This window comes from Carcharodon carcharias, chromosome 13 (assembly GCF_017639515.1).
Source record: "Carcharodon carcharias isolate sCarCar2 chromosome 13, sCarCar2.pri, whole genome shotgun sequence".
In the NCBI taxonomy this organism is placed as follows: Eukaryota; Metazoa; Chordata; class Chondrichthyes; order Lamniformes; family Lamnidae; genus Carcharodon; species Carcharodon carcharias.
The window spans coordinates 142,574,196-142,599,136 of NC_054479.1; the positions used below are offsets into that span (position 1 = coordinate 142,574,196).

The 24,941-nt window shown below is 40.0% G+C and overlaps 2 protein-coding genes across 10 annotated transcripts in view; one reads left to right on the forward strand and one right to left on the reverse strand.

Annotated features, from left to right (window-relative positions):
• Nucleotides 1-15,809, forward strand: part of tmem243b (transmembrane protein 243, mitochondrial b) — a 38,768-nt gene extending 22,959 nt beyond the window's left edge. For 5 of the 6 annotated variants that reach the window (XM_041202643.1, XM_041202645.1, XM_041202644.1 and 2 more), the window contains 2 exons: nucleotides 12,216-12,320; nucleotides 15,048-15,809. In XM_041202643.1, the coding sequence (XP_041058577.1) occupies nucleotides 12,216-12,320; nucleotides 15,048-15,170 (228 nt within the window). In that variant the 3' untranslated portion in view covers nucleotides 15,171-15,809. The remainder of the gene's footprint in view (nucleotides 1-12,215; nucleotides 12,321-15,047) is intronic. The other variant, XM_041202649.1, reaches the window with a different exon arrangement.
• Nucleotides 15,612-24,941, reverse strand: part of dmtf1 (cyclin D binding myb-like transcription factor 1) — a 55,666-nt gene continuing 46,336 nt past the window's right edge. For 3 of the 4 annotated variants that reach the window (XM_041202640.1, XM_041202641.1, XM_041202642.1), the window contains 3 exons: nucleotides 22,081-22,476; nucleotides 21,620-21,752; nucleotides 15,612-16,789 (listed from right to left, as the gene is read on the reverse strand). In XM_041202640.1, the coding sequence (XP_041058574.1) occupies nucleotides 16,713-16,789; nucleotides 21,620-21,752; nucleotides 22,081-22,476 (606 nt within the window). In that variant the 3' untranslated portion in view covers nucleotides 15,612-16,712. Of the gene's footprint in view, nucleotides 16,790-17,242; nucleotides 17,342-21,619; nucleotides 21,753-22,080; nucleotides 22,477-24,941 lie in introns of all 4 variants that reach the window. The other variant, XR_005944787.1, reaches the window with a different exon arrangement.

A 24,941-nucleotide genomic window follows, 5' to 3' on the forward strand; every position in this document is an offset into this window, starting at 1 on the left:
TATTTGTTTACCCAATTGGAAAATGTTAAGCCTGTGATGCAGAAGAGTACAAAGTCTCACTCCTCTACTATCAAGCTGGCTTCCTCAGTAATTCAGGGCAGTAAATATTATGGATGAACATGTAAGCTCCTTGTGCAAGCCTTTGGCCTTGATTCATATGTTAGCACATGCAGTAAGGCATGGGAACGCTTTGATTTTCCCAGGGATATTGCAGTACAATTTCTTCCAGTTCTATGCTTTAAGGCTATCAGATTTAAATTTGTGAGGCATTTGTCATTGTTACAGTTCGTAGCCTATTATACCACTTAGTGTGCCAAAAATACTTCAGCAGCTGTGACATTGAATGTGGTTAAAGAAGAAGTTATTTGAGTTTTTAAGGACTTGAAAGTATGCAAATATAGCATAAGGAACAGAACTTGACTCAAGTTTCTTCTGAAGTGGCAGGTTCTTGAACTATAATCTTGTTTGAACTAAAAACAAAATGCTGGAAACACTCATCAGGCCTGACAGCATCTCTGGCAAGAGGAACCAAGTTGATGTTTCAAGTCAATGACCTTTCACCAGAACTGGGAAAGTTTAGAGATGCAACAGATTTTAACAAGTACAGAGGCGGGGGTTAAGTGGGGTGGTTGTGGAAGAGCAAATGGGGAAGGTCTATGCCAGGGTGGAAGACAGGAGAGATTAAATGAGAAAAAGAATGATGCTACGAGGCAAAAGGAGAAGGTATTGGGACAAGTCAAGCTGTGTTTTTTTTTCTTTCATGGGATGTGAGCGTCGCTGGCTGGGCTGGCATTTATTGCCCATCCCTAATTGCCCTTGAGAAGGTGGTGGTGAGCTGCCTTCTTGAACTGCTGCAGTCCATGTGGTGTAGGTACACCCACAGTGCTGCTAGGGAGGGAATTCCAGGATTTTGACCAGCCACAGTGAAGAAACAGCAGTGTATTGAGGAGATTTTAATGGGAAAGGAGAATCATAACCAACAACTGCCATCCAAAAAACAGGGAAGATGTTATGACCTGAAATTGTTGAACTTGGTATTGAATCTGGAAGGCTATAAAAATCTTAATCGAAAGTTGAGCAGCCTTTCCTCAAGCTTATGTTGAGTTTCATTGGAACAGTGTTGAAGGCAGAGGTCAGAGTGAGAGTAGAGTGGAGAATCAAAATAACTGGAAAATCAGGGTCCCATTTATGAACTGAATGGTGTTTTGCAGAGTGGTCATCTGATCAGCTTTTGGTTTTTCCAGTGTAGAGAAAACAGCAGCGTGAGCAATGATTGCAATTCACTAAATTGAAAGAGGCATGAGTAATTCACTATTTCACCTGGAAGGACCTTGGATGGTGCGAAGGGAGGAGGTAAACATGGATGTGTTGTATCTCCTGCACTTGAATGGAAAGATCCAGTAGGAAGGGGAGGGAGTGATTGATAGTAGACCAAGGCATCACTGAAGGAATGCTGAGAGGGGAAGATGTAGTTGCAGGTGGCAACACACTAGAGATGGTGAAAATAATGGTGAATGGAAGTTGCGGTTGGTGAAAGTTGAGAACATGGGCAACCTTTATCACATTTCTGGGAGTGGGGGAAAGGGATGAGCCCAAGTGCTGATAATGGAAAGAAATCTGTCGAGGGCCTTATCAACTGTGGTGGAAGAGAATCCTTGATTGAGGAATTGTATTGTCAGGCTAGAGAAGCTAGGACAACAGGAAGCAGGGTGGAAGTGTAGCCATAGTTACTGCAGGAGTCATTGGGCTTATGGTGAATATTGGTTGATAACCTATCTCTAGAAATGGCAATAAAGAGATCAAGGAAGGGAAGAGTTGGTTGTGAAGGTGAGGGTTGAGTGGAAATTGGAAGCAAAGTTGATGAGATTGTTTGGCTTTGTTCCAGTCTGGATTAAAGTACTGTTATTCTTGAAGGAAGAAGATTCATTGAGATGACCTTTAGATCTGGAGTTAGCTTTTTACTATTTCCCTTCTGGTCTCTGGTTGCACTTTCCACACCCTCAAAGGTACTTTGAGGAAGAAAATTAATATCCCTCCTGAGATGAGGTTTTGAGTTTATACGTTGTTCAAAGCGCTTTGTAATGCCTTTGAATACTTTGCCATGTTTAAAGTAATCTGCTCCTTAACATTGGGCCCTTAGCAAGGGCTTTCCCAAAATCAGCAGTGTTGAGCATAGCAGTGCTTTGAAACATTTGATGTTACAGCAGCTTTAATCAGATGGCCAAAACCCTTGTGCTTCTCAAAGTGTAGGAGAGCCTCCATAAAGGCCTAAATGGTAGTCCCATTGTTGATCAATCCAAATTGGTACAGGTGGTCTGAATCAGAACCCATTATTCCTATAACAATATTTGGTATCTTTAAAAATAAATATTCTTTAGTAATTGTGCAGAAGTTATTACTGTTGTATGCCATGTGCTGCATTGCACATAATTATCTAAATGTGAAAAAAGCCTTAAGGCATCACCCGAGACCAATATTATGTTTGAAGGAAGCAGCCAAGTTTATCCAGCTATCTGTGCAGTCGTCACTAGGAGCAGATGCTCGAGAAAGCCCATCTGCATACTCTCAGCATTTCTAATAACACAATTTTAAAGAACTTGATAAATGATAGTTTAATTTAAAGCACTATCTTAGTAATCAGAGTTTTGCAGTTCAGGCATAAATATAGGAATGTGAAGAACAGGTGCAACCAAATACAACTTAATCTCCAGAAAGCAAATATGTTTAACATATTTAAGGCAAATTATGATTAAGATCACCTTTTAGTCCTTTTAATTATCGTGTATTGATGATGCATAACTGATACAACTAACGTAAGAACCTATTATAGCTAGAAAGAGTATGTTGTTACCAAGGTTCCTCAGTGTCTTGTCAGCTGCCATATAACAAACTTTCCGCAACACTTTCATCTAAAAGTTCGCAAATTACAAATGTTTTTGCAATGACCATTTTTCAATAATGCTTGCACACAGGATAAGAGATTACATGGATCACAATGTTTAGCACCATTTACGAAGACTCAGATAATGAAGCAGTCCATGTCCAAATGTAGCAAGACCTGGACAATGTCCAGGCTTGGGCTGACAAGTGGCAAGTAACATTTGTGCCAGGCAATGACCATCTCCAACAAGACAGAATCTAACCTTCGCCCCTTGACATTCAACGGCATTACTATCACTGAATCCCTCACTATTGACATCCTGCAGGTTACTATTGACCAGAAACTGAACTGGACCAGCCATATAAATACTGTGGCTACAAGAGCAGGTCAGAGGCTAGGAATCCTGTGACAAGTAACTCATCACCTGACTCCCCATAGCCTGTCCACCATCTACAAGGCACAGGTCAGGAGTGTGAAGCGATACTCTGCACCTGCCTGGATGAATGCAGCTCCCACAACATTCAAGAAGCTCGACATCATCAAGGATAAAGCAGCCTGCTTGATTGGCTCCCCATCCACAAACATTCACTCCCTCCTGCACCACCGACGGTAGCAGCAGTGTGTACCATCCACAAGATGCACTGCAGGAACTCGCCAAGGTTCATTAGACAACACCTTCCAAACCCACGACCACTGCCATCTAGAAGGACAAGGGCAGCAGACACATGGGAACACCGGCATCTGGACATTCCTCTCCAAGCCACTCACCATCCTGACTTGGAAATATACTGCTGTTCCTTCACTGTCGCTGGGTCAAAATCCTGGAACTCCCTCCCTAAATGCATTGTGGGTGTACCAGCACCACATGGCCTGCTGCAGTTCAAGGAGGCAGCTCACCACCACCTTCTCAAGGGCAATTATGGATGGGCAATAAATGCTGGCCCAGCCAACGATGCCCATATCCCATGAATGAATAAAAATCTCCAAATTGTAAGTATGCTACTTACAATGGGAATAGCACCAGCATTGAACATCTGGGAGTTTCCCTAATATGCCTTAATACTGCCCAAGATCTGTCACTTTGACTTGCTAGCTTTCCCTTTTATGTATGAAAGTTTCAGATGTGGACATGATGCTTGTGGCTTTTGGAGACTTAGTTGATGCCTTTTCCTCTGTGTTGTAACTTGGCTTGGCCACTGGGCTTGATGCCTCCTTTCTGGTCCAAGCCAGAGTCCAGGTCTAATTATTCGAAGGTATTGCTTCTTGTTCAAACTAAATATGCCTCTTATGCTGATAATCTGTTTTACTAATGTGGTTTTAAATGATGACCATAAGGGTATAGCACAGGTGTAACCAATCTACCTACCTGGTCCTAGAATATTTTTGGAGGTGATGCATCTATTTTTTAAAGCAGTATTCCAATACTGGAAAGGTAGGAGTCTGAATTAATGCTGGCGTTGAAGTAGTGATTAGAAGGAAAGAGCTGTTACACTTTTTTCACCATGAACTCGTGCAGTGAGGCCTCCCGTAGCATAGCATAATATCTAGGGGACAGCGATCATTGTATCATAAGGTGGAAAAGGATATTGGTCAGTCCAGAGTAAGAATAATCAACTGGCACAGAGCAGACTTCAATGGGGCAAGAACGGAGCTGGGCTGGATAGACTGGAACCAAATGCTGTCAGGAAAAACAATAGCTGAACAATGGGCTACCTTCAAAGACGAGATGGTTTGGGCACAGTCAAGATCTGTCCCCTCAAAATGGAAAGGTAGGACAAACAAATCCAGAGCTCCCTGGATGACAAAGGAGATGGAATTTAAGTTAAATGATGACCATAAGGGTGGTATAGCATAGGTGCAACCAATCTACCTACCTGGTCCTATAATATTTTTGGAGGTGATGCATCTATTTTATATTCTAGTTCTCTCGACTACTTCTAGTTGAGAGGACTTGAATATAAAAGCAAGGATATGCTGCTGAGGCTTTATAAGGCTCTGGTCAGACTACATTTAGAATGTTGTGAGCAATTTTGGGCCCCGTATCTCAGGAAGGATGTGCTGGCCCTGGAGAGGGTCCAGAGGAGGTTCACGAGAATGATCCCAGGAATGAAAGGCTTAACATATGAGGAACGTTTGAGGACTCTGGGAGTATACTCGATGGAGTTCAGAAGGATGAGGGGGGATCTGATTGAAACTTACAGAATACTGAAAGGCCTGGATTGAGTGGACGAGGGGAAGATGTTTCCATTAGTAGAAGAGACTAGGACCCCAGGGCACAGCCTCAGGGTAAAGGGAAGACCTTTTAGAACAGAGATGAAGAGAAACTTCTTTAGCCAGAGAGTGGTGAATCTATGGAATTCATTGCTACAGAAGGCTGTGGAGGCCAGGTCATTGAGTGTATTTAAGACCGTGATACATAGGTTCTTGATTGGTAAGGGGATCAAAGGTTATGGGGAGAAGGCGGGAGAATGGGGTTGAGAAATTTATCAGCCATGATTGAATGGCAGAGCAGACTCGATGGGCCGAATGGCCTGATTTCTGCTCCTATGTCTTATGGTCTTATGGTTTTAAAGAAGAAAAAGTGTGCTTACGACAGGTGTCAGGTAGCAAATACAATTGAGGACCAAGTGGAATACGGAAGGTTAAGAAGCGATGTGAAAAAGCAAATACGAGAAGCAAAGAGGGATTATGAAAAAAGACTGGCAGCCAACATAAAAGGAAACCCAAAATATTCTATAAGCACATCAATAGTAAAAGGGTGGTATGTCGTTTGTACACATTGGTACAAACGACATAGGTAAAAAAAGGGATGAGGTCCTAAAATCAGAATATAGGGAGTTAGGAAGCAAGTTGAAAAGTAGTGATCTCAGGTTTACCATCAGTGCCACGTGCCAGTCAGAGTAGAAATGGCAGGATATATCGGATGAATACGTGGCTGAAGAGATGGTATGAGGGGGAGGGTTTCAGATTCCTGGGACATTGGGACCGGTTCTGGGGGAGGTGGGACCGGTACAAACTGGACGGGTTACACCTGGGCAGGACCAGGACTGATGTCCTAGGGGGAACATTTGCTAGGGTGGTTGGGGAGGGTTTAAACTAAAATGGCAGGGGGATGGGAACCTATGCAAGGAGTCAGAGGAAGGGGAATCAAAGACGAGAACAAAAGACAAAACGGAATAAGAAAAGTGATAGAGAAATCAAGGGCAAGAATCAAACAGGGCTTCAGTGAAAAATTTTGGGAATGGGACAAGTAATGTTAAAAAGACAAGCCTTAAGGCTTTGTGCCTTAACGCGAGGAGCATTCACAATAAAGTGGATGAATTAACCGCGCAAATAGATGTAAACAGGTATGATATAGTCAGGATTACAGAGACATGGCTGCAGGGTGACCAGGGATGGGAACTGAACATCCAGAGGTATTCAGTATTTAGGAAGGACAGACAAAAAGGAAAAGGCGGTGGAATTGTATTGCTGGTTAAAGAAGAAATTAACGCAATAGTGAGGAAAGATATTAGCTCCGACGATGTGGAATCTGTATGGGTAGAGCTGAGAAACACCAAGGGGCAAAAAACATTAGTGGGGGTTATATATAGACCCTCAAATTGTAGTGGTGATGTTGGGAATGGCATTAAACAGGAAATTAGAGATGCATGTAATAAAGGAACATCTGTAATTATGGGTGACTTTAATATGCATATAGATTGGACAAATCAAATTAGTAACAATACCATAGAGGAGGAATTCCTGGAGTATATATGGGATGTTTTTCTGGACCAATACTTTGAGGAACCAATGAAAGAACCACCATCCTCGACTGGGTATTGTGTAATGAGAAAGGAATAATTGGCAATCTAGTTGCGCGAGGCCTCTTGGGGATGAGCGACCATAATATGATAGAATTCTTCATCAAGATGGAGAGTGATGTACTTGATTCTGAGACTTAGGTCCCGAATCTTAATAAAGTAAACTACAATGGTTTGAGGCGCGAGTTGGCTATAATGGATTGGGAAACGTTACTTAAAGGGATGATGGTGGACAGGCAATGGCAAACATTCAAAGAGCGCAAGGATAAAGGTTCTTGATTGGTAAGAGGATCAAAGGTTACGGGGAGAAGGCGGGAGAATGGGGTTGAGAAACTTATCAGCCATGATTGAATGGCGGAGCAGACTCGATGGGCTGAATGGCCTAATTTCTGCTCCTATGTCTTAATTATTCCTGTCTGGCGCAAAAGTAAAACAGGAAAGGTGGCCAAACCATGGCTTAGAAGGGAAATTAGAGATAGTATTAGATGCAAGGAAGAGGCATTAAAATTAGCCAGAAAAAACAACAGACCTGAGGATTGGGAGCAGTTTAGAATTCAGCAAAGGAGGACTAAGGGATTGATTTAAGAAGGGGAAAATAGAGTACGAGAGTAAGCTTACAGCGAACATAAAAACTGACTAAAAGTTTCTATAGGTATGTGGAGAGAAAAAGATTGGTGAAGACAAATGTAGGTCCCTTACAGTCAGAAACAGGGGAATTTATAATGGGGAGCAAAGAAATGGCTGACCAACTAAATACATACTTTGGTTCTGTCTTCACAAAGGAGGACACAAATAACATACCAGAAATGTTGGGGAACACAGGGTTTAGTGAGAGGGAGGAACTGAAAGAAATCAGTATTAGTAGGGAAATGGTGTTGGGGAAATTGATGGGATTGAAGGCCGATAAATCCCCAGGACCTGATAATCTACATCCCAGAATACTTAAGGAAGTGGTGGCCCTAGAAATAGTGGATGCATTGTTGGTCATCTTTCGAGATTCTACAGACTCTGGAAAAGTTCCTACAGATTGGAGAGTAACTAATGTAACCCCACTATTTAAAAAGGGAGGTAGAGAGAAAACACGGAATTATAGATCAGTCAGCCTGACATTGATAGTGGGGAAAATTCTAGAGCCCATTATAAAAGATATAATAGCTGAGCATGTGGAAAACAGTGGCAGAATTAGACAGAGTCAACATAGATTTATGAAAAGGAAATCATGCTTGACAAATCTACTGGAATTTTTCAAGAATGTAACTAGTAGAGTTGATGAGGGGGAGCCAGTGGATGTGGTTTATTTGAACTTTCAGAGGCTTTCGACAAAGTCCCACATAAGAGATTGGCATCTAAAATTAAAGCGCACGGATTTAGGGGTAGTGTATTGAGATGGATAAAAAATTGGTTGGCAGAATGGAAACAAAGATTCGGAATAAACGGGTCTTTTTCTGAATGGCAGGCAGTGACTAGTGGGGTACCGCAGGGATCGGTGCTGGGACCCCAGTTATTCACAATATATATTAATGATTTAGATGAGGGAATTAAATGTAATATTTCCAAATTTGCAGATGACACAAAGCTGGGTTGGAGGGTGAGCTGTGAGGAGGATGCAGAGATGCTTCTGTGTGATTTGGACAAGCTGAGTGAGTGGGCAAATGCATGGCAGATGCAGTATAATTTGGATAAATGAGAGGTTATCCATTTTGGTGGCAAAAACAGGAAGGCAGATTATCTGAATGGCTATAAATTGAAAGAGGGGAATGTGCAACGAGACTTGGGTGTCCTTGTACACCAGTCGCTGAAGGTAAGCATGCAGCAGGCGGTAAAGAAGGCAAATGGTATGTTGGCCTTCATAGCCAGAGGATTCGAGTATAGGAACAGGGATGTCTTGCTGCAATTATACAGGGCCTTGGTGAGACCACACCTGGAATATTGTATGCAGTTTTGGTCTCCTTATCTCAGGAAGGATGTACTTGCTATAGAGGGAGTGCAGCGAAGGTTTACCCAACTGATTCCTGGGATAGCGGGACTGACATATGAGAAGAGATTGAGTCGATTAGGATTATATTCACTGGAGTTCAGAAGAATGAGGGGGGATCTCATAGAAACCTATAAAATTCTAACAGGACTAGACATGGTAGATGCAGGAAGGATGTTCCCAATGGTGGGGGAGTCCAGAACCAGGGGTCATCTGAGGATATCGGGTAGACCATTTAGGACTGAGATGAGGAGAAATTCCTTCACCCAGAGAGTAGTGAGCCTGTAGAATTCGTTACCACAGAAAATAGTTGAGACCAAAAGATTGTATGTTTTCAAGAAGGAGTTTGATATAGCTCTTAGGGCGAAAGGGATCAAAGGGTATGGGGAGAAAGCAGGAGCAGGCTATTGAGTTGGTTGATCAGCCATGATCTTGATGAATGGCTCGAAGGGCCAAATGGCCTACTCCTACTCCTAGTTTCTAAAAGGAGTAGGGCTGAATAGGGACCAAAAAGGGGATTTATATATAGAGGCAAGAGGCTTGGCTGAGGTGTTAAATACTTTGCATCTGTTTTTACCTTTGAGGCCAGGCCACAGTGACAGAGGAGGAAACTCAGTCACTAGAAGGGTTTAAAATTGCTAAGGAGGTATTGGATAAGCTGTCGGTACTTAAAGTTGATAAGGCACTGGGACTGGATGAGATGCATCCAAGAATATTGAAAGAAGTGAGAGTGGAAATTGCAGAGGCACTGGCAATAATCTTTCAATGTTCTCTGGATTCGGGGGAGGTGCCGGAGGACTGGAGAATTGTAAACATTACGCCCTTGTTCAAAAAGGTTGTAAAGATCTGCCTTGCAATTACAGACCAGTCAGTTTAACTTCGGTGGTAGGGAAATTTCTAGAAATAATTATTCAGAATAGAATTAATAGTCATATGGAGAAATCTGGATTGATTCGGAAGAGTCAGCATGGATTTGTTAAAAGAAAATCGTGTCTAATTAACTTGCTGGAGTATTTTGAAGAGGTAACAGAGATGGTTGATGAGGGCAAGTCCGTTGATGTGGTGTATATGGACTTCCAAAAGGCGCTCGATACAGTGCGACACAACAGGCTTGTGAGGAAAGTTATAGGTCATGGAATAAAAGGAACAGTAGCAACGTGGATACAAAATTGGCTGAGGGATAGGAAACAGAATAATGATTACAAAAACAAAAAATGTTGGAAAAACTCAGCAGGTCTAACAGCATCTGTGTAGAGAAAGACAGAGTCAACATTTCAAGTCCATACGGAAGAGCAAGGGTCCCAATACCGATCTCTGGGGAACTCTACTACAAAACTTCTTGCAGCCTGAAAAATGCCCATTAACCATTACTCCGTACAGACTTGAAATGATAACTCTGTCTTTCTCTCCACAGATGCTGTTAGACCTGCTGAGTTTTTCCAGCGTTTTTTGTTTTTGTTTCAGATTTCCAGCAGTATTTTGCTTTTATCAGAGTAATGGTTAATGGGCATTTTTCGGTTAGACCTCAGCTGGAGTATAGTGTACAGTTCTGGGTGTCCACACGATGCGAAGGATGTGAACGCATTGGAGAGAGTGCAGAAGAGGTTTACGAGAATGGTTCCAGGGATATGAGACTTCAGTTATGAGGAGAGATTGGAGAAGTTGGGACTGAGAAGTTGGGAGGAGAAGCTGAGAGGAGGCTTGATAGAAGTTTTCAAAATAATTAAGGGCCTGGACAGAGTAGATAGGGAGAAACTGTTTCCTCTCATAGACGGATCAAGAACCAGAGAGCACAGTTTTTAAAATGTTTTGCAAAAGAAGCAAATGCGAGGTGAGAAAAAACTTTTTCACACAGCAAGTAGTTAGAGTTTGGAATGCACTGCCTGGAAGTGTGGTGGAGGCAGGTTCAATTGAGGCATTTAAGAGGGCATTGGATGATTACCTAAATAGAAACAATGTGCATGGTTATGGGGAAAAGGCAGGAGACTGGTACCAAGTTAAAATGTTCAGAGCCGGTGCAGACACAATGGGCTGAAAAGCCTCCTTTTACACTGTAATGATTCTGTGATTGGAGTCCACTCTTTAGCTTATTTGAAATAATATGCACCTAATAAATCTATGCATTTTGTTTTATTTCAAATGGATAAAATCTGGAATGTTTATAGTTTGTAAATGGGAAATAAATTTGGTTATTCCTGTGGTTTTTAAGATTTTAGATTAAATGTAGGACAGAGGCTTGATTTTTAGTTGGCCTTATTCTGAACATTTACTTATTCAGGCTTTACAATAACTCAAAGTGGAGTCTAAAAAGTGAAGAATGCAGTGTTTCTTTAGCTGATGGCTGGTAGAATAAAATTATAGAATTTTACAGCATAGTAGAATGCCATTGGCCTATTTCACGCATGCCAGCTTTCTGAAAGACCTATCATTGGTTGCTTTCACATACTCTTAAAAATGTCACTGTTCAGAATTGTTTTATCTACTTCCCTTTTAAAAGGAAATTAGCTATCCTATAACACTTATTATTTCAAAAAATGAACCAATGCTTCTCTTCATTCTTTCGGTAATATTTCCCATACCTGCTTTATTAAAACTGCTCATAATTTTGAGTTGTACTATAGCAGATTTCTTCTTGACTCTATTTTGGGGTGGTGCAGAGAAGGAAACCATTTCTGTAATCATCCTTCAATTTTCAAATTTGTCAGGTTGGGTATTATTTGTTCTGTATTCTCTCCATGGTCTTGACGTCCTTCCTAAAGTAGGATACCAGAAAGTCAATATTATTTTGATTGTAGCTGAACCAATGATTTGCATGGATTTGGCATGACCTATTCTTTGGGACTCAGCCTTGTTTTATAAAATCTAGGTTCCCAAGTTTTTCTTAGTTACAGCTCTATAAATTTATATTCTGACTTTTAAGAATTATATATCCAAATCTCCTGGTGTCCTAGCTTTTATTCCTTTTAATATTCTACCATTTAGAATCTATAATCCTCTTCTTTCCTTCCAAAATATTCCTCAACTCTACATCTATCTCCCCAGTGACCTTTAGAGCTATAAAAATCAAATGGTAAAATAAACATTTCAGCTGTTTAAATAAAATCAGAAAATGCTGGAAAAACTCAGCAGGTCTGGCAGCATCTGTGGAGAGAGAAACAGTTGTACGGACTCAAAACATTAACTCTGTTTCTCTCTCCACAGATGCAGCCAGACCTGCTGGGTTTTCCCAGCATTTTCAGATTTTATTTCAGATTTCCAACATCTGCATAATTTTGCTTTTATTTCGGTTGTGTACTTGTTTTATTAGACTGTGTGTCAGTCAGGGAGGTGGTGTTGGGGATTGAAACGGATGGACTAGTCAACGTATTTGCTTTGGGAGGAGGGTGGGATGAAGAAATTATAACAATCAGTAGTAGCCAAAGAAATTCAGTGGTCTAGCATGTTTTGTTCACATAACTTTACTGCCTTTGGAAGGGAAGTAAAAATTTATGTTGGTGATTCTTTAGTATAATTGCTGCTTATCTGATGTCCAGTTTTTCTAACTTCTGTTCTACAGGTAACGATTATTAGCGCTTTTGTTTTCCCTCAGTTACCTCCAAAACCATTGAATGTTTTCTTTGTTGTCTGCATCTTGCTGAGTTGCGCCTCCATTGGTGTTCTTGTAAGTATTGAGATTTTGTAATTTGCTTTTCAAAAGTAGTGATAAATTTGAAAAACTGTATAATGTCTAGAATAAATACATATGGCACTAAGGGAATTGCTCATTTGGAGAGGCTGAGCAGACAGGATGGGCTGAATGGCCGCCTCTGCTGTAACAATTCTGTGATTTGGATAACTTTTACTTAGGGTTCACTTATGGGGATGTGAGAACAGATGATAGTCTGAATATCTGTATGGTGCACGGGAAAAAATTCTTATGCAATGTGCATTCATAAGAAATAGAACAAACGACTTGAAGCACAAATTAAAGGGTCTACCGTAATGGCCATTAAAGAGATCAGTGTACAACCTGAGCATGATGGGGAGCTAAATATTGCCACCATAGGATCTTCAGGAAGGACAGTGAAATTAGGAAAGTAGCGAGATAACTATTGACAAGACTCAGTTAAAGTTGTAAAGAAGGGATTTCATGAAAGGCGATGGGGCAGTAAAAACACTGGGTAGAGTGACAAAAACATGGAAGATGGAATATAACATGGGCTCATGTGAAGTTGCCCGCTTTGGAAGGAAAAAGTAGAAAAATAGTATCTTTTAAATGAGGTGAGTGTGGAAAATATTGGTATTCAGAGGGACCTGGGTATCCATGTACAGCAAACTGCAGAGTTAACATGCTGGTACAGCAAACTATTGGGATAGCAAATGGTACTTTAGCCTTTATTACAATGGGATTAGAGTACAAGATTATAATAAAGTCTGACTATAATTATATACCATCTTGATTAGAACACACCTGAAGTACTTGTTCAGTTTTGGTTCCTGTACCTAAGAAAGGATATAATTGCCTCAGTGGGAGTGTAGCAAAAGTTCATGAGACTGATTCCTGAGTTGAAGGGATCGAGTTGATAAGGAGAAACTAAATAGACAAGGCCTATATTTCCAATCCGAGGTGATCTCTGAGTCGTAGAAAATTTTAAGGAGTATGAAATGGTAGATGCTGATTCCCCTGGTTTGGGAGTCTAGAGTAAGGGTTCAGCCATTTAGGACTGAGGGGAGAAATGTATCCACCCTCAGAGCTGTGGACATTCATGTGAACATGATCCAAGACTGATTAGATTTTGAATGTTAAGGGAATTGAGGGATATGGGGATAGTGAGAGAAAACCAAATGGTTAGAATGGGAAATGTTAATTTTAAGTGGGAGAAGTGGAACTGCTAAAGTGATAAGCACAGTGACATTCTAGAATGTATTCAGGACATTTTTTTTAGAACCGATAAGGAAGCCGGCCATATTCAACTGAGTGATAACTAAATAACTAAAATTAGTTAACAATCTTGCAGTAAGGGAGCATCTCGATGTGATTGAATTTAATATTGGGTTAAGGAGGGGAAGGGAACATGGGGGAAAGAAAAACTTGCAAGGGCTATCAAAACAAATAGCCAAACCTTTCCTAAATTTATTAAGCGAAAGAGTGCTAAAGTGGAAAGTGACACTTATTAGGTGAGTACTTTGTATCCATTTTCAGTGTAGGAAGATGACAAAATGCTAATGGTACGAAGAATCTAAAAATTAGCCAAGGGGAGAAATGATGTAGTTAATATTTATATCAAAAAGATAATGGAGAGAATAATGGGATTTCTGTATCGTTGTGTCAATTGAAATTTTAAAGACGTTGATTCGTTTAAACTAGGGTATCTAGGGATATAGGCTAGAGTTGGGTAAATGGAGTTGAGGTATGGAGTACAGATGATTTGATTGAATGGTGGAAAATGCTCGAGTGGCTGTAATGCCTTTCTTAGGATCCCTTGTCAGAGATGCAGCAAGGACAGAAATTGGGGCTGGACTTAGGAATGCTAGATCTCTGCCCAGAAAACTTGTGGCAGCCAAAGTCTTAGTGGGTGGAACTTCTGCCCATGACAGATGGGACCTCTGCTGTCGGAGGAAGCAGACCCAAGTTAAGGACTTTCTCACGTCAAGACTTGCTTGCATTAGCCTCTGGCTTTGCAGGATGCAGGAAAGATAAGTCAGCTTAGGGTTAGAATCAGAAGACCCTAGAATTGCTTACACCTAATGGATTGATCAGCCCTTTGAAAAGGGATACTACGTGACTTTCAAGATACACCTTCTGATAGGGAAGGAGTCTGCCAGTGAAACCTCCAAGTGGCAGTAAGAAACTGCATTTCCCTCTTCCAGTGGGTGTCCCAAGATGTGCCTTGCACACCCATCCACTGAAGGAATGCAAATCAGCTGACCCTATATATTCTGACAGGGTCAGCAGCATTCCCTCATATTTGTGTTCTCCAAGCCAGCTCAAGTCTTTCACTAATAGATTCTACCTGCTTCGCATGTAGGCTTAGGGTTTCCTTTTGAAGATCTGCACAGAATCCGTCACGCAGCAGATATAATGATCTATTTCTGATCTCTGGATTGTATGTAGATCATCGTTAAATATAAACATGAACCCAGGATGTTGCTAATCTGTGCTCCCGATGTAAAACCATAGGAACCTAAAATACAGTCTGGATTCTTTTATTTCCCATCTGCAATAATATGTCACATACAGGAAGCCATAATTATATTGAATATCAATTTGCAAAATTCATCCAGATTCCACTAGAACTTTTCCACTTCCCACACAACAAAATGCAGAATTAACTTCCTATCAATGGTCTACAATTTATGAAAGATAAAGTATACCTGTCATTTAGTTCATAAATTTAATATTTTTCAGATTTTCTGGTATCGCCAAGGCGACCTGGAACCTAAATTCCGGAATCTAATCTACTACAATTTATTTTCCATCCTTATGCTGTGCATATGTGCCAACTTATACTTTCATGATGTTGGTAAATGACTTGACAGTAGCAGCTCGAGAATTCACTTCCAGTCTACCACATGCTGACAACTGAAAATTACACAAATGAAGTTCTCAAATGTAGAAATGGAATTTCTGGTCTGCACAGCAAGAAAGAATGTTTTGTAAATGTGGAGTGAGTTTCCTTACCAGCTTCGTATTGTACTACAGAACTTGAAGCATACTGGAGGCAGACTGCTTCGTGTGTGAGCTGGGGTCGATGCCACAAACATTGATGCAATTTGTTTTCCAAAATAAATTTTAAGACTTGCACTAAATGAACATTCCAGACTTGCCAAGGTTTTGAGATGACACACACGTTCTTTTTGTAAAGGGTGATTTTTTTTTCTCTCCTGCAAATTGTTTTTTTTAATTATATGCAGCACTTCAAAACAATTACCTGTTTCAACAAAGTATAACACAAAGTAGAAATAAAGATACTGCAGGACAAATATACTTTTTATTTTGTCTTAAGTAATGAAATAATTGCACTATGCAGCCACTTAACTACTGGATTTTTACAATAAAATGAAATAGCCAAACCAAGCCTGTGAACCAATACTAGACAATACAACGGTAAGAAAGCATTTACTTTGTTTTAAAGAATAAATAGTAATAAAATAATTTATATACATTGAACTTGTGTCTACACTTTGTTTATTTGTGCACAAAAATAAGTTGAATACTAATTGAATAAATCCTGCAGATGTCACAAGTTTGATAAGTATTATCAAATTTATTGTCACTGTAGTGCAAGTTTGCTTTTGGTATGTACAGTTTTTCTTCTTCCTTAATTATGCCTAGGGCACTTAATTCCTGTACTTTTCCTACATAATAATGAAAGGTAGTTTTTATGGGGGGAGGTGGGAGGGAGAAAAGGATATTCTTTCCCCATACTAGAAAACGAATGTATTTCTGAAATACTGCAGAGTTACAACAGATGTATGAAACTCACATTTAAGCCACATTGTTTCTTGTATGAATTACACATTGAATTGAAAAGGATTTTTTTTAAAGAATGTGTAACTTAGTTCAAAGTCTTTGACTTGGCAGGATTTTACAAAAAAAAAGCTTTGATGAGGGATTATTAAACTAGGAATGTAAACAGCCTCAAAGGTGATATTGGTAAAATAAATTTCAGCACCTTTAGATGGTTCAACTAACTGAAAAAAACCTCAACACTTTTTCTCTCCCATTTCAGAAGAAATTCCTCAACTCAATCCTGTCAGTCTGACAGCAGTATTGTATTAAGGGGAAAGGTGATGTAATTTTTTTTATATATTTACAGGAATTTGGTAGTTTTCTTGGCACAATGTCACTTTTTTAGTTTACATTGTTTAGTAAATTCGCACCATAGGAAATTAAATCGGTTTGAAAACTACTCTATTCACTTTAGTTGGTCTCAAAAGGCAGCACCATACATTCACAAATCTTGAATTATCAAGAGAATTCATTATCCATTGACCATTTCATAGTTGAACAACACATTAGATTATTCACTATTAAAGACAGCACGACAGGTATGCAGAACAGTCATTATTTTCAATCATCAGGATCTGGGGTTTCCAGTGATGAGCTAATGATGTCTGAACAGTCACCTCGGGGTTGTAGAATGGGATCTGAAAACAAAATGAGAATCTTAAATCTCAAATCGGGGGATTAAAACACGGAAGCTCTGACAATTCAGTTAAAAAAGTGCTCATCTAAGTGAGGGTGGTCAGTGCTGAGAAATGGAACACTTCCCAAGTCAGAAACCCAAATATCAGCATCAAGCACTCCCTATGAAGGTTTAAGTCCACAGCACAGCTAGACATGGAGTGAAATTCCCTTTGCAATGCCTCAGCTCCAACCTCGGGAGTATATCCCATACCAACTATTGTGACTTGGAGGGGAAATCGAAAGCGATTGCAGTGACTGGCTTCACCAAATACAAACATCTTACTTCGCGCCAGGTATGATGTAAGCCATTGAAGAGTTTTCCCTTTGACCCCCATTGACCTCCATTTTGCTACGGTTCCTTGGTGCCGTACTTGGTCGACTGATACCTTGCTGTCAAGGACAGCTCCTCTTACCTCATTCTGGTATTCAGCTCTTGCGTCCATGGCTGGATCAAGGTTGTTTTGAGGTCTGGAGCCTGGCTCAATTTCAATGTTCTGATAAAAGTCACACAACTAGAAGGCAGGAGTAAAAAAAAAATGAACAAGTTCTGAGCAAGACTAGAGATTTGGAGGGTAGTTCCCCAAAATAATATGTGGAATAGACTCCTTGTAAAAACAGTTATTACTATGTAGACTAATGTTTTCACAAAAAGTTGAATGTTAAAAGAATAGGATAAAAGGCTAGAAGGATAAATGCAGATGATGAAATATCCATGGGACATGAGGTTCTTGTTCTGCTGGGACTAGGGATAGATTATTTGTAGAATACATCTGATGAGAGTTAATAGTGGGTTGTAAAATTGGTTTTATACTAAAGAGAATTTTTTTTAAGACTAGTACAGTGATCAGGGAGAAATTTCACAAAAGATTTCCTGGATATTTTACCAATAGTTGTTTCTTTCCTTAGAGATGAAATAAGGTAGCATCCATATGGGATTGAATGGCTTGATAGTCTGAATACGTTCTTACTGAAATTTTCTCATGTCTGTACTTGTGCAATAAGGGCACTGGATATTATATTCACCTTATACTGTAATATTTTTACACTGGCAAAGTAGAAATTGCTGTTGTGACTTTCCAGTTAAAGTACATCTTTGCACAGGGTAGTAACCATTTCAGATGTGCCAACATGCAGCAAGACCTGGACAATGTTCTGGCTTGGGCTGATAAGTGGCAAATAATCATATCACCACGTACGTGCCAGGAAATGGCCACCTCCAACAATAGAGAATTGAAACAACTCCCCATGACGTTCAATGGCTTTACCATTCTGAATCTCCCACCATCAAAATCCTGGAGCTTACCATTAAGCAGAAACTGAATTAAACCAGCCACATAAAGACTGTGGCTCCAAGATTGGGTCAGAGCCTTGGTATTTTGTGTTGAATAACTTAACTTTTGACTCTCCAAAGCACAAGTCAGGAGTAATGGAATAAGCTCCACTTGACTGGATGAGTGCAGGTCCAAAAACATTCAAGAAGCTTGACACCATCCAGGCTAAAGCTTGATTGGCATGTCATCCAGCACCTTAAACATTCACTCCCTCCACTGACCAAACGTGGTTGCAGTACCTGCAAGATGAACTGCAGCAACTCCCAAATGTGGCCTCTACCTCCGAGAAGTACAAGGGCATTATTAGGCACATAGAACCTGCAAGTTCCCCTCCAAGTCACACACCAGCTTGACTTAGAGTCATTGAGACAAACTCCTGGAACACACTATCTGCAACAGCACTGCAAGAATACCTTTACCACACAAAGCAGTAGTTAAAGAAGGTGGTTCACAAATTACCTCCAAGTGCAATTAGGGATAGGGAGTAAAGTTTGACCTTGCCAGTGACACACATTCTGTGTTGAATAAATAAAATGTAGGCGGAGGTTTATCCTGCATTACCAAACTGGAATTGTACCTGATGATGCTGACATTGGGTGCTCAAAATAGAGAAGAGTCCATTCCCCAGCACTAACATTCTTCATTAATTAGTACCCATAGTAAAATTGCTGCATCTTCACAATGATATCCTCATGTTAATGTTTCACAGAATTAAAGAAAGGTTACAGAACAGTAGGAGACTATTTGGCCCATCAAGCCCATGCTAACTTTCTGCAAGAACAATTTAATAAGTTTTGCTCCCCTGACCTTTTCCTGTAATCATGCATATGTTTCCCTTTGGATGCTTATCCAATTTCCTTTGGCATTATATTTCAGATCCAAATCACTTCCTGCCTAAAAGAACTTCATCCTCATGTTGCCTTTGGTTCTTTTGCAAACACTTTATATCTATGCCCTCTGGTTTTCAATCCTTCAGGCAACGGAAACAATTTCTCTTTATTTACCCTGGCTGGACCTCTCAAACATTCAATCAAATCTCCTTTCAATCTTCTTTAAGGAGAATAATCCCAGCTTCTCCAAACTATCCATGTAACTGAAGTCCCTCATCTCTGGAACTATTTTTGCAAATCTTTTCAGTACCCTCTCTAATGTCTTCACATCCTTCCTTGTGTGGTGTCTAGAACTGGTCACAATATCAGAAGCCTGACCAGTGATCTATAAAGGTTTATCTTGACTTCCTTGCTTTTGTACTCTAAGGTTTGTGGTTTGGTTTCTACTTTGAATACTATTTGGATCTCTCTTCAGGTAACTTATGGCCTGTTCTGGGTTGGTAAGGTTTCCCACAACTTATAAGTGACTTAAGTCTAACTCCAGTATGTTTATTCAAAAACTCCTTTACTTAGACTATAGTACATTCAAGGCTTCTAGGTAAGTGGATCTTCTTTTGAACAGACTATTCCATCTTCTCAGTCTCTTGCACATGATTGGTGATGTCACTGTTACATCATGATACACATCAGTATCTCATTACCATAACTACTACCCATTATTCTACACCCCAAGTATCATCTCTGCTTTATTAATAATCTTAAAATATTTACATTACCACCATCACCTCGCAAAGTCTGAACTTCACAGGTTTGCAGTGCCTTCACAGCTCTCCCTCATCTTATTCTTGTCACTGCTGATAGAGGGTGACGTTCTTTAATCAGTTCGCTGACTGGATCATTATTCTGCGAGATGATTGATGTAGGCTATGTTTCATCATTCCAGAACTTGTGATAATCAAACTCATTTGTTCTTGCAGTCTCTAATAATATTCGAGCTTTTCTGTTTTGCCTTCACGTTCCAAATGGAGCTCTTTTCCCTATTTTGGCGAGCTTTTGAGTGCTTCTTGATGCCTCTAGAATTGATTGCACAACGCCTAATGTTGCCCTCTCTGTGGACCTTCAAGGTTTGCAAATGGCTACGGAAGAGGCAGCGACTGCCCATCTGGTGCTGACATCGCTACCAATTCTCAGTGCGGCTCTCACCAAGGTAAGTCTTCTGATTCTTCCTTGGAAGAAGTCTTCTTCTGATTTCTCTTGAGAGTGTTCTGTCGATGGCACCAAATTGCTGTTAGATTGGTATCACCACCGCTGCTACCATGGTTGAGGTCTGGTTTCCAATTTGAATACTATTTGGATCTCCGGGTAACTTGTGGCCTTTTCTGGATTGGGAAGGTTTCCCAATACTTATGAGTGACTTAGGTCTAACCAGTAAGTTTCTTCAAAAACTCCTTTATTCACACTATAGTACATTTTAAGCTTATTGGTAAGTACATCCTCTCTTAGTCTCTTGCACATGACTGTTGATGTAACTGTAACATCATGCACATCACTATCTCTTTACCGTAACTATTACCCATTATTCTACACTCTATGCCTTTACTTATAAAGCTCATGATTCCCTAGGCTTTTTTAACCATCTTCTCAAGCTGCCCTGTCACCTTCAACAATCTGTGCACATAAACCCCAGATCTCTTTGCTCCTACACCCCCTTTAGAATTATATCCTTCATTTGATATTGCCTCTCTTTGTGTGTCAGCCGTGACTCAGTTGGTGTCACATCTGTCTCTGAATCCCAAGGTTCTGGGTTCAAGTCCCACTTCAGGGCTTGAACACAAAGATCAAGGCTGACACACCAGTGCAGTACTGAAGAAATGCTGCACTGTTTTTTGGAAGAGATGTTAAACAGAAGTCCCATCCGCAGGTGAATGTAAAAGATCCCAGGGCACCATATCGATAAAGAGCCGGGAAGATATCTCTGATGTCTGGCCAATATTTTCTCAATCAACATCATCAAAAGAACTTATTATCTGTTCATTTATCACATTGCTGTTTGTGGTTGTTTGTTGTGTGCAAAATGCATTTCCTACAATACAGCAGTGACACTTCAAAAAGTACTTAATTGGCTGTAAGGCACTTTGAGGCGTCTGGTGATCGTGGAAAGTGCTAAATAAATGCAAGTCATTCTTTTCTCCTCCTCATTCTTCCTACCAAAATGTATCTTTTCTTCCTTAAATTTCATCAGCAAATGTCCACACATTCCACCAGCCTGGCCATGTCCTCATGAAATCCATCATTATCCTCCTTACAGTTCACAATACTTACAAGGTTTGTGTCATCTGCCAATTTTAAAATTGGGCCATGTACACCAAAATCTAAGTCATTAAAATATGTCAAGAAAAGTGTGGTCCTAGAACCTACCCCTAGGGAACACCGAGGCTGCTTTTGTTACAAAAGAGAGTGAAATTATTAAGGAGTACCCATTTTGAAGTTACTATTTTTGATCATTTTCTAAGAAATGCAAAACAAATGTATTGAGTTAGCTCCTTTATATAGTCTTAATAACCATAGATGAACATGTCCATTGAAAAAATAAATTTGCATTTAACTACATGCAAATAAAATTCCTTACCAGTCAGTGTTGTTAATGGCAAAACTGAGTCATTATCAATGTCATCTGTTGATTGAATAAACCCATGATCCGATGAAGCAATAAGTGTTGTTTCTTCATCAATGCTCGCTTCAATGTTGGGAGAACCTAGAGCCTATGAATGGAAACATTTATTGAGAAATATATAAATTACATCCTGAATTCAATCACAAGCAGTATTGGGAAAATGGACAATGCAATATTTGGATTAAAAAAATGTAAATCTTCTAGGTGTGCAATACAACAGCAATAATGGAATATATGAGTATTATCACTGGTGATCACGATTAAAAGTCACCAGATTCACCCTCTATTGGGTCACGTAGGATTCTCTCCTATTATTACTTTGCAAGATCTATATATGCACAATAATATTGCTACACCTTTATTTTTGATTAATTATAAAGTGAAATGTGAATTTCTTTTTCAGTGACAGCTCTTACCTCAGTTACATAAGCACCACTTAGATCAGATTGCACTTCAACATCTTGTCTGAGGTCTGATTCATCAATATTTACATCTGAACCCATCATATCCTCACTACTATCAGAGTTCAGATTTGATTGGGCAATTTCTGCTTCAGTAAGGTCTGTCTGACTTGTGTTTTGGTCTTCAGTTAACTTTGCCTGATCAATCTCACTGTAGGTTTCAGTCTCGAGAGATGTGGAGTTAATCTGATTCTCTGTCAAATCCGTGTGGTCGATTGCTGAGTCAACTGTCAACTCAGCTTGGGTTATAGAAGAAGTGATGTCATCAGTGGCAACGGCATGGATGATGACACTCGGGTGTGTCATTTGTACACTGACATTTTCATTAGTACTGTGAAGAAGAGCCTCAGGCTGTGAAGAGATGTCAGAGTTGGCTGGGTCAACAAAACATTTTCACCAATAATATACTAAATTGGACGAATGCAATAGGTTCAGGAAATATTTTGATAAAAGGGATTTCGTAAGGAGGCAAATAGAATCAAAAATACAAGTGTTTATAATTTGCTGCAAGCTTTCGAATTACATACAAATTATAATATATTGAACACCTTGCTATTGTATGTACTTTTAAATGTCATATTTACTTCCTGGTTTATATTTTCCCCATCATACATCATTAACACCTGTTATGATCCTAGACCAGACCCCCATATTTGGTTATGATCCAATTTGTTTACACTCGACAAAATTTGAAATTACAGTTATTCATAAAGAGAATAAAGCCACAAGATTCTATGGTTTTTAAACAAACAAAGGAATTTTTTTACAATACAAAACAAACAATCAACAATGTCCATCTTACACTCTTACATCCAGAATTAAAATGAGGTAAACATGAATTAACAGGCAAACTGTGGTCAAGCACACCACAAACTGCATATTAAATGGCAGGCACAACCAAGACAAGTCCCATGGATTTGCCTCACAAGGAGTTTTAGCTCTTCTCTTTTGATTTCCCTCAAAAGCTGCTCGAACTCCAATTGCCTCAATGACTGCTCATCCCCCAGTTGCTCAATCTCTTCTGAGACTGCATCCCACTGGATCCACAAGACTGCACTTCAGCATCTAATCACTGGCACAATTCCAGCTCTTTGGCTGCTCTGAACAGAACCTTACTACTCTCGGGCATTCCTTTGTCCCAACTGCCAGCTCTCTAAAAGGGACCCACTGCTTACGGGGTTGTCTTTGTCCAACTTCCAGCTCTCTGACAGAGCTTCCTTTCAGTCTCATTGAGCTGTTAAAGTGCATCAGGCCCGAGCCCCAACTGCCCAGCAACACATAACAAGCGACCTTCCAATGCCACCTTTTCAGCTCCATCCCTGAGCCCCAGGCACAAGGAGCCAGCGACCTTCAGCCTCCTCTTTAGAAGCGCCGCTAACAGTAGCACATTAGATGCATGGGGCCTCTTCACCTGCTCCCAACGAACTGTTCATTAACTGTCGTTCACTGACCCTTGTGAGAGCTAAAACTCCTTGTGAGGCAAATCCATGGGACTTGTCTTGGTTGTGCCTGCCATTTAATATGCAGTTTGTGGTGTGCTTGACCACAGTTTGCCTGTTAATTCATGTTTACCTCATTTTAATTCTGGATGTAAGAGTGTAAGATGGACATTGTTGATTGTTTGTTTTGTATTGTAAAAAAATTCCTTTGTTTGTTTAAAAACCATAGAATCTTGTGGCTTTATTCTCTTTATGAATAACTGTAATTTCAAATTTTGTCGAGTGTGACCTATTAAAATATCCCAACAGGGTCTCACCCATGTTCCTAGGCAGAATCAAATGCAGGAACCATTGTAACATTCTGTGCCTTGAATGTTACAATCTCCAGTTAACCAACGGCCACTCTCCATAGGTGCTAACTTACAAGGACACAGAGACAAAGAAAAAATCCCAAAAATATAGATTTCATCACGCGCCTTATTGTAGTAAAATAGTGTATCTCCTAACTCACCACGAGAAATGACAGATTTTCTTATGGCTAATGTGTGTCCGACAAAACAAAATTAAAATACTGAGTGTTTCTGAGATGCTTAGAAACTGACAAACGTATTCCAATTACAAGGTTCTCTCACCAAAATGCAATTACACTGAGTGATCTCAAGTTGTGTTACTTACAAAATTAGACCTTGTGGCCTCAACACACATAAGATCCCTTAAACACAGTTTGACCTCTGCAGTGCAGTATAGCACTTTAAAAGGTATTAGCATGATTGGCTTTACCTATCTGAAATTGCCAGTGGTGGTAATTTTATCTTTATTTTGTCGGGCACGAAATAAGAAGAAGCAAATTGTGAATATTCTTTTTTTTCTAGTTTTGGATTTACTTCTTGCACCCTTTGCTTCATAGTTCAGGTCAATGGGTTGAGGCTACACTGAGAAAGATTCCAATGATCAGATGTGGAGGACATTCCTCTGTGTACCTCCCAGCAAACTTAAATTTCAGCTGACCCTGGAAAGGCAGGGGGTTCCAAGGAAACATTGCAGGATAAATAATTGCAGGAATACGGGGAAAGAGCAAAAAACTGGAACTGACCAGAATGCTCTTCCAGAAGGGCTGGCACAGACTCGATGAGCCAAATGGCTTCCTTCTGTGCTGTACTTTTCTATTCTATTCCATGTAGATCACATGGTATATTGTTCCCATCAATGCAAAGCTATGCATCATCCACTTGCTACATGAGCAATGCCACAGAAGATAAAATGATATGAATCCTGTGCAAAAACCTCACAATCTTGGTATCACACTTCTGATACAGATGTTAACCACCTTAAAATGATGGGCTGCTTTGAGCAACAGCCTGAAATTAACAAGCATCT